Here is a 10752-nt window from a genome sequence, read left to right on the forward strand (position 1 = left end):
AAGCCCTCAAAAAGAGGAAGTTTTCATTGGTAAAGCATTTCATTTAAACATTGAAATCTGGTGTAATGTGAAGTATGAAATAAGTTTTGAAAGGAAGCTGATGATTAAGAAGAAATGCAGTGGGCATTTAATAAGTGGAGGAACCGCAAGATAATTAACTGGCATGCATAAAGATTCATGCTTTATACCAAAATTTTAATTTTGCACATAAATGTGCCTGATGTAGGCAGCATTTAATCACCTAGCTGACAGGAGTAACTACTTTCATTTAACCTTGACTGAAGATCATGAATTCTAACAGGTTTAATTGGATACATCATTTAACAGAATGAACAGAGCAAATTTTTCTCAATTCATAGGTTCTGATTGACATGCACCAGCAATAAGGCGTTGCACAATTACAGCTGCTCTGCATTCCTGCCCTGGGCAGCAATTGCCATAGTGACGTGACACCATTGGATCACTGGGGCACGGGAACTACGCTGAATCTCCCCTTGTTTTGAAAAGGGCAATGCTTTAAAAAAAATAATAAATAAAAGAAAGAAAGAAAGAAAGAAGGAAGGAAGGAAAAAACGAGAAGGAAGCTGGAAAAGAAAGGGATTTGGATACAGAAAAAAAATTCACATTAACCACATTGATATGCACATCCTGTAAGAGAGGGATATATGTCTTATTATCAGCCATATGGAAAAATGCAGGAAGAATGATACTATCTTTCCTCTGTTTAGCACTTCTTCTCAGAGTGTTGGGAAAGACTATAGTCAAACAAAAGAGGACCTAAAAGGAAATCACGCCAGCTGGAAGTCTCCAGCCCTTCTAAAGGAAATGCAATGACATGACCCCTTGGTGCTGCTCTAGGGCAGATGGGCACCCAGCTTCACTCACGCATCCAGTCTAACACGCATTAGGGAAGACAGACCCTGGGCTGGAATGAGTGATTCACAGCTTCACTAACAAAAACCCAAATGAATCCCCCCAAAAAAGTTTCTACAATAAAAGACAAATCTTTTCCTACTGATAAAATGAATAACGTCAAATCTGAAGAAACCACCCAGGCGGCTGAATTCAATATTCCTTGTGCTCAGTCTCCTGCATTGGCAGGCGGGTTCTTTATCGCTAGCGTCACCTGGGAAGCCAAGCTCCTATATTCCTTGGCCAATCTCAATTATCTCAGTTACCTTTGTACATATTCTAGAGAGAATCAAAAGATCTATACCTCAAGAAACACTGTGCAAAGTCCGGCTACCTTCAAATACAAAAATAAACATTAAAAGCACTAAATTTGGACTTCCCTGGTGGTCCAGTGCTTAAGAATCTGCCTGCCAATGCAGGGGATATGGGCTCTACCCCTGCTCCGGCAAGGAGCAAGTAGACAGAGCCCTCACTAGCTGCGCACAGCAACATGCCCGAGCACTGCCTAAAACAAATAAATACATTTCTTAAAGGTTCTAAACTTAAGAAAATCTCCTCTACAGATCCACCATCAATAGTTTTCTTAATATTGTTCCTTTGTTCTCCATCCATTACTCTTGCTCAGCATACCTATTCAATCGTCAGAACACCTCCACTCCTGCAGGCCTGATGGGTGGCCCTCTGTCCCTGCCCATCGCTGTGTGTTTAACATTGATCTGCTCATTGGTCGTCCCTTCACCTGTTACCTCCTTCTTGTGCATCCCCTTCCCCAACACCACCTGAATCGTGGCTTCTTGAAGACAGACACTGTATCTTTCATCTGCACATCCCCAGTTCCTGGCGCAGCACCTAGTGGCTAACCCTGTAAGATGATAATTATCCAATGAATGAGAGAACTTGGAGCTGTGAAGAATCAGAATGCTCCTGCTTCTCTGCTGTCTTTTTCTTCCCTTCATCTAGTCTACCTTCCTCATTACTTTCTGCCTTCCCCTCTCTTTCCTAAGCCTTGCAAATAGGCGTTCATTCAGCAAAGGCTGACTGTGTATCAGCTACAGGCTGGGCCCTGTGCTGGTGCTGGGACCTCCAAGATCAATCAGGCCAGAATCCCCTCCTGCAGGAGTTCCCAGTCTCCTTGGGGAGATGGATGAGAAATATATAATTATAATACAATATTATTTCTATTGTACTATGAGCAACAAGGCTGTGCCAACTAAGAGGAGGGTGGAGGCGTGACTGGTGACTGCTTTTGCCTGGGGTTCAGAGAAAGCTTTTGCAAAGAAGGTGACATATTCAAATGAGGAACAAATTTGGAAGATTAGGCAGAGAGAACAGCAAGGACACAGCTCCAAGGTGTGTTGTAGGAATGGGAATTACCACTGTGAGGCAGGGTAGAGGTCGGGGTAGGAAAGAAGAGGAGGGAAGTTTGAGAAGCTGGCAGGAGTCCGCAGCCTGGCTGGGAGGTTCAGTGTGATGTGCCAAGGGGTCTGGATTTTGTCTTAGAGGTGATAGGAGTAGTAACAAATTGCCTTTAGTGGGGAATCACTCAGTGTTTTAGAGATGTAACTCTGCGAAGTGGTGGATTTGAGTAGGAAAAAAAAAAACTCAGAGTCTGGTTTGGGTTCCTGTCATAGAAGTCCCTTCTCTCCCTGCCCCCCTCCCCTCTCTTCCGGTATCCCCGCCTTCTTTCTTTCCTTGCCTTTCTTTTTTCCATTTCCCACCCGTTCCAGTCCCTCCAGCAGGAACTCAAATGATCCTCCAAAGAACAGTTGAACCATAAATCTTTGAAATTTGCTAACAGTCCATAAAGGATACTAGTCTCAAGCTCGTGTGGTTGCTTTGATTGGATTTTCTCTGGCCTTCTCAGGGTGACTGAAGAGAGGGCCGCAGGGAAGGGTCTTCAGGAGGAAGAATTTAGGTTAGAGAACAGGAAAGCACCTGAAGAGACATCCTGGGCCTGCTTTTTCCCAAGAGCTGTGCAGCTGTGAGGCCACTGCGGGGACCCCTCTCCCGTGCCCCCAGCTCTGGGTCCCTGACGCACGTGGGCTAAAGACAGCACCCATACCCCATCCCTGCAGGTGTCTGTCTGCGCTGGGTGCTCTCCCTTCCTCCTGACCCGGAACATCAGGGCTCTGCTCTCCCATCCACCCGTCACAGAACCAGGGGCTCACTCCCCACCTGACAGTGAGGCACGAGGACCCTGCCCTCCCTACCCACCCCTCAGCAGGGTACCCACTGCAGCTACTTCCAGGAGGAGTGAGGGACGACACGCCCACAGGTCCACGAATAAAGAGGGAATTCGAGTCAAAGCCTGGGCCAAGCTCTCCCCGCCTCCCTCCCCAGAAACAATCGGCCTGGGCTTCCTGCTCCCTCAGGCCCAGCAGTGGCTGTAGTTGGCTATAAATTCCCTTCTTTTATTTGCCTTCGTTTGCATATCAACCCGCCTCTCTCACTAAATTGCCAGCCGGGGAGGTCAGGGGCCATACCGTATTCATCTTGGTACCACCCTTCCCCTTCAAGTTCATAGCACAGTGTTTGGCACTTGGCAGCTCTTACGGGCTGAGTTGCGTGCTCCCCAAATTCATCTGTAGAGGTGCTAACTCAGCACCTCAGAATGTGACTGAATTTGGAGATAGGGTCTTTGCAGAGTTAATCAGGTTAAAAGGAGGACACCAAATATACTGCTGTCCTTATGAAAATGGGAGATTTGAAAACATTCACACAGAATGGCACATGAAGACGAAAGCAGACATGGGGTGAGGCGTCTATAAGCCAAGGAGCACCAAAGATAGCCAACAGATCCCTGAAGCTAGGAGATGGCATGGAGACCCCTCTCCCCGCCTCCAGAAGAAACCAACCTGCCAGCAGCTTGATTTTGGACATCTAACCTGGAGAGCTGCCAGACAATAAATGGCTGCTGTTTAGGCCACCCAGTTTCTGGAACTTTGTTATAGTAGCCCTAGAAAACTAATCCAGTAGCCATTTATGTCTAATAAATGATTGATCAGAGGATTCTAGAAACTAGAAGCTAATGTTCTTCTTCTTTTTTTTTTTTTTTTCAGCCTCTAAGTTTTTATTAACATGAGTTTCCAAAACCAAGCATCCATATTAGTGTGGGGAGTGAGGGTGGGAGGAGGGGGAAGGGCAGGAAGAAGGAATTCTGCTCTATTGGTAATAAAGCTCCAGGTTCATCCCATCGTGGATTTCATAGTCCCCCAGAGATATATGGTCCTTAAAAATCGTGTACCACTTCTTCAATACGATCTTGTTCCAACGGGTGCCAGTTTGGGCTGCGATCAGCTTCTTAAGGTCCCCGATGGTGTCATCCGTACTGCACTTAACACGCACCTTCTTCCCCAGACGGTCGTTGCAAACAACCTCGATCATCCTGGCTGGAGCAACACAAAGCGGGGACTGGGAGGCAACTGAATCGAGACTTCAGGGGTTCCCTCAAATCGCCTGGAAGCAGCAGACGCCACAACCTCCTCGCACGACTCTAATGGTCTTCTTAAGGGAAGCTTGCCACTTGCCATCTGGGTTATCGTTAATGCAAATGGACATTGTAAAACATGAGACAAGACTCTGCAGTATCTGGTCTTTCCTCCTAATCCAGTTTAATGGTTTACACTGGTTTTGCAGGTGGACAACCATGAGCCAGCTGTCTGGAAAGAAGGGAGGGAAGAAGAAAATTCAGAAGGTTGGAGGGGGGTTGTTTCGTTGGCTTGAGGAATTTTAAGTGGTGACTAGATCAGGACAAGTCTGAGAAAGAATTCTATGAGCCCAAGAAGTACCAACTGAGGTTCTTCCCTAAGGTTCTATAAACTGTACTTTCCCATTTCCTGTCAGGCTGTTGGCCTCATTTTTACTAAGTAGAAAACAGATTCCTAATAGTAACGCATAGTCATATCAAAGGAATCATTAGATTCTTATATATGTTACATATTCGAAGAGAGTTTTTGTGGTTCTATTCAGTTATTTCCAGTGCTAACATTTTTTTCATAAAACTATCGTGAACAAAATTCTACGCAATGTCATGAGCTTTATCCTTTGCCACTACAAATGCCTTCCCAACGTACTGTGGAGAGCATCAGCCGTCTCCCTGTCTTTATGGAGGTTCTTTCAGTGAGTGGGTGATTTCTTGAAAGAGATCCGCAAATCAAACACACACACACACACACACACACACACACACACAAATAGGTAGTTCTTTTGCTACCTGAGCCATGATTCTTTTTGGAGGTTGCCTTTTCTTCTCCAAATCTCCCTCCTCTCGCAATCTGCCTCTTGCAAAGAACCGGTCAAGTCTCTTGCACACACTATGCTCACAACCTTGTTTTCCTGCTTTTCCTCCCTGAGCTCCACCTACCCCAGCAGCCAGCTCCCTGGGACCCCCATCTCCCCATCTCCATTACTTCCTCAGCTGGAAATTCTGCTCTTCTCCACACTCCCCCAGCTTCCCCGGCGCTGGGGCTCCCTCCCCCTGAGCTGTTGATTCCTCGCAGCTCTTCAAATCCCACCTTAAAAGCTTCCCCTGGGTTTTATCTTGCCTTAGGCTCTCATTGCAAAATGTTTTGGGACACATTGTATTAAGTGTGTTATTGGCACTAATGGTACAGGCGAATCAAGTGCATTAAATCTTCATGAATTCAGGTAATTTGTCTGGAAAATGGCATTCTCCATTTCCCTCTAGGATTTTGAATTTGTGTGTGTGTTTCCTATTTTCCCCCCTTGGTGCTGTTTTGAACAAACAACAAAAATTACATAAACCGCCGAATATCCTTTTCTTCCATTTTCCCCACTGCACCTTCTCATTGCGTGAACTGGCACTGCCTCTCATCTGAGGGTGTGTTTACTTCTGGGGCACACTGTATAATTTAACTTTCTGCAATATAAAATAAGTCAGTGGCGATCTTTTCCCTTGTTCTGACAATGTCCAAAGTTGTCTCTCACTGTTTTTATTTAAAGGAACTAGACACAAACCTGGCTGCCTTAACCATGGCCTCTGCAAGGGCTACAGCTGAGAAAATCCGCTGTCAGGAAGAAGTGAATAGAACTAACAAGACTATTGAGCTGGCCAACAGATTAGTGAAAGGTCTGGAGGTGAGGTCCTACAGGGCAGACTAATGAAGCAGGCTACAGAAAGCACTTCTTTGTTATACACTACTGATCTGGCAATAACAGCAGCACTTAGCAAAGAGCCTGATGAGCTGAAAAAATTATGTCATTATCATTCATTTTTTTCATAATAGAAACATGTTTTTGACCTTTACATTTTCTTACATTTTACCACGCTGTGGCCTGGATTAACTGTAAGGTTACCTAGTGACTAGCGTATTCATGGAGCCCGACAGGAAAGGAAACAGTCACTCCTGCTTGAGTATTGACAAATAAAGTTGATGCGGTAAAAAGGCAAAGACTTTATTTGGAGCAATTAGACAAGGCTAATGACAGAGCCTGAGGTTGGTTTACCAAGAAGTGCAAGGCAATTTGTCCGACTTAGTTAAGGCATATGATAATGCCCTAATTATCTGTCTAAGATGTGCCCTGGATATTATAGAGGAGACAAAGAATGAAGGGTGGCAAACCATGAATTATCCGAAATAATCCATATTGTTAAAGGTTGGCTCCTGAGAAAGTCTGGTCACTGGCAGCTTTCTCATTTGCCATTCATCTATTGTTAATTTAATCTTTTGTATATATTCAAATTTTTTTCCCTGGGTTAACATTTGTTGGGAGAATGTCTCTTCTGGTTCCCCGCCATCATAGAAGCCATGTTTTTCCAACCAGCAGCTTTCCGTGCGTTTCTTTTATTCTGGTAACTGGACTTGCAGAGGGCCAAGAAAGCATCAACCCACTGCTAATTAAACAGATTCATCCAATCCGGATATTGTTAAGAGAATTTAAAGTATAAATTGATGAGTGCTTGTTTAGTACCATTTGAAGTAAAAATTGAAAGGCTTTATCAGCTGAGAAGAAAAAGTCTCACTGTCTCAGATGAAAGCCAGGAAATCTAATGAATTTAAATGTATCCCACCAGGGTAGCCATATTTCTTCTCACTGTGAGACACTGATGTCTCTCAAATTAATGGAAGTAAATTACTATCTTAATCTGACAAATCTATCACTGTTTTATCAAATCAGTTTGCCAGCTCCCAAACAGATCAGGGAAATAGCAGAGGAGTAGCAATGAATTTCTTTCTTTCCAGAGAGTAGGGTGAACCCCATATTCTGAAAGACCATCCATGCCTCAGCCTTACTGACTTACTTTCACCCCGTTTGATAGAGCTCTTTGTGCCAAAAATAATTGTCAGAACAAGCTCAGAGAAATAACTACATCCTAAGCATAGAGAGCACTGGATCTCTGTGCACATGGATCAGTGTTTTCCATGTCTTTTGCACCACCCTTTCTGGCATGATGACCCTGTGGCCTCCAGAGAGCATGTACCAGGGCTGGAATGCAGGCCACGTGGAGGAAGACCCACCTCCCCTCAGCAGCCTTGACATTGTTCTGGCTCCTTTGCAAGCCAGGCCTGCATCCCACCTGTTGAGAAATCTGCTTGCCATGACCAACCAGTCAGCAGGTAAATTCTACCACCCCCTGGTAGAAATACTCCCTGTGTGGACACCAAAGCTTCTTTGTTGAGATACACGTGCCGCTTATTTTGAGGCATTTAATAGCAAATGAAAGCACTGGAGACTGCCTCTCTTTCTCTCTCTCTCTCTCTCTTTAGTTGGGAAGTCGTGTCTGACTCTTGAAACCCCATGAACTGTCAGGCTCCTCTGTCCTGCAGAAATGCATGCCCTTCTGTACTGACTTCCATGATGACAGGGCACCACCACATAAGTGCCACAAAAACACTGCCATCTCCACTTCTCTGGCACGTTGAGCAATTAAGACTTATTTTACGAAAGCATGTCTTTCTTAAGCTGTGTATTCCTAGCACTTAAAAATGTTTTGATATTAATCAACTAAATATTACCATCCCAGAGATGGAGTTTGCTTAAAATTGTTTTCTCTTCTTTGCCTGTGTTCTGTTTTTGCACTCTTTATATTTTCTTTCCTTCTAGTTTTCCTTCTTTTCTTCATTACTCTCTCCTTTCTGCCTCTTTTTTTAAAATTTTTAATTTCAGCTTTATGGAGGTGTAATTGATAAATTCAACTGTAAGATATTTAAAGCCGTGATTTAATATACATGTACATCGTGAGGAATTTGTCCCAAGTTAATTAACACATCAATCACTTCAATTATCTTTTCTTTGCGTTTTTGGAGAACATTTACGTTCTATTCATATCTTAGCAAATTTCAATTATGCGATACAGTGTTTTCAACTATGGTTGCCACGTTTTCCATTATATCCTCAGCCTTATTTATCCTGTGGCTCTAAGTCTGTATCCTTTTACCAATCTCTCCATATCCCCCGCCCCTCTTCCCTGGTAGCACTTTTCTGCTCACTGTTTCTATGAGTTTTAAGTCTTTTTTTTTTTTTTATTCCACATATAAGTGATACCATGCAGTATTTGTCTTCCTCTGTTTGGTTTATTTCCCTTAGCATAATACTCTCAAGGTCCAACCATTTTGTCACAAATAGCAGGATTTCTTTCTTCCTAATGACTGAATAATATCATATGTACAATACATTATTGTTATATTATAATTATAAATTAATATTATGATTATATTATATTCTAATTGTTAACATTATAATTATATGGTAATATATCATTATAGATATTATATATATTTCACCTCTTCTTTATCTATTCCTCCATTGATGGACACTTTGGAGAAGGAAATGGCAACCCACTCCAATACTCTTGCCTGGAAAATCCCATGGACAGAGAAGCCTGGTAGACTACAGTCCTTGGGATTGCAAAGAGTCGGACATGACTGAGCGACTTCATGACGACGACGATTGATGGACACTTAGGCTATTTCCATTGATAGACACTTGGCTATTGTGAATAATACTGCAATGAACATTCTAGTACAGATATACTTTCAATATTCTGTTTTCATTTCCTTTGGATATACACTGAGAAGTGGGATTGCTAGGTCATATGGTTTTACTTAGCTATAAGAGCCGCAGGTTCAATTCCTGGGTTAGGAAGATCTCTCGGAGGAGTACATGGCAACCCACTCCAGTATTCTTGCTTGGAGAAGTCCATGAACAGAGGAGCCTGGAGGTCTACAATCCATAGGGTCGCAAAGAGTTGGACACGACTGAAGTGACTCAGCATGCACATATGTATGGTTTTAGTCTTTTTAATTTTTTTGAGAAACTTCCATAGCATTTTCCATAATGGCTTTACCCTGCCTCTTTTATTAAATCTCCCTGATTTCTTGTTCTCTTTCTTTCCTTCCTTTTTCCCTTTCTTCCTTCCTTCTTGATTTCATATGTTTTTTATTTCTGCTTTTTTTTTTTTTCATCTGAGCCACAAGGCATGTAGAATCTTAATTGTCAGACCCATACCCTCTGCAGTGGAAGAACAGAGTTTGAGCCACTTGACAGCCTCTTTTTTCTTTCTAGGTTTTTTTTTTTTCCATTGTATTTTTCTGACTGAAAACCAGAAATCTAATTATTACTGATTTTTTTTAAAGCAATCCTTTTGGAGTAGCCTGTTAAATTTCTGTCTCTTCCTTTGTAAACCATAAAAATGATTGGTTCCAATAGATTTTGTGTTTATAGCCTGAGATTTATGTTTGGAATAATCAGAGTCTTCATTTGTAGGTTCTGAGCATTTCCTTCTCTTTGGCACTGGTACTAATAGCCACTTCATTATCATTTTAAGTAAGTCTTTGGTATCACTCATTATTAAATGCTGCTCTAAAAATTGTTTTATCTAAGACTATTTCATTATCATCATGAAATTCACTTAATTAGCATGTTTTTAAAATTAGAACACATTAAAAATGAAATGCAGTAAGTTTACCAGTACTTAATACTTTAAGACATACTGTTATCTTTCTGAAGGGAAATTTCAGAGTGTGCATCAAAAATATGAAGAATGGATATACTCTTTGACCCAGAAATCCCATTGCTAGGACTTCATCCTAAGGAATTGACTCCTAGAATATTTATTGCAACACTGTTTATTATCAATATAGGTTAGAAATAACCTCATTCCCCAAATGGGTATTGCCTAAATAAGTTATGAGTCACCCATAATACGAAATATCACATATCCATTAAAAATTATGTTGCAGAAGACTATTTTTATCACATGGGAAGATGTTTCTAGTATGTTAAGTAAGCCAAACAAGTTACAAAATGAGGTATATGTTGTGATCTCAGCTTGGCAATATATTGCCTCTCAGCTCCAAACCCACTTTCATTACATCTGCCTTAATGGGCTGTACCCTTCGAACACTTTTCCTTTGCAGTGAGCTCCACCTTAGGTTTGTTACTAGAGGGAGCGGGAGGGACAATGTAGGAAGAAGCAGCTTCCCCTCCTGGTTCAGAAGCTTCTCTTTGTTTCTATTCTTGCTCCTTCGCCACAGTCAGAGGCCCTGCACCAGCCACCCACCCAGAGTATGCAGTCCCTCTGAAAGTACTGGCCCCTCCCCAGCCAGCAACCACTTGCAGTGGCACTCCCAGCGAGACCACCATCACCCTACCCCGCCAGGAAGGTGACTCTCACTACCCCGACTGCCTCTGAGCGCCTGCCCTGCAGAGGTGTGTCTTCTGCTTGCCCAGCGGCTGTGGACCAGTCCTGGCTCAGGCAGCCCAGAGAACGACCCCAACCAGGGAGGCTGCAGACATGTCCTCCTTTCCAGCCAGATGGCCCTCTGTCTTGGCAAGAGGGCTCCCTTTCAAGTTGTGCCTCTCTGGGATGCTCTTTCT

The 10752-nt window shown here is 43.0% G+C and overlaps 1 protein-coding gene across 1 annotated transcript; it reads right to left on the reverse strand.

Annotated features, from left to right (window-relative positions):
• Window positions 1-3949: 3949 nt before the first annotated feature.
• LOC133235484 (ubiquitin-like protein 5) lies at window positions 3950-4400 on the reverse strand. The gene has a single exon (XM_061397037.1). It carries the CDS (start codon window positions 4294-4296, stop codon window positions 4075-4077), a length of 222 nt encoding a protein of 73 aa, XP_061253021.1. The 5' UTR covers window positions 4297-4400; the 3' UTR covers window positions 3950-4074.
• Window positions 4401-10752: the final 6352 nt, after the last annotated feature.

This window comes from Bos javanicus, chromosome 2, assembly GCF_032452875.1.
Source record: "Bos javanicus breed banteng chromosome 2, ARS-OSU_banteng_1.0, whole genome shotgun sequence".
In the NCBI taxonomy this organism is placed as follows: Eukaryota; Metazoa; Chordata; class Mammalia; order Artiodactyla; family Bovidae; genus Bos; species Bos javanicus.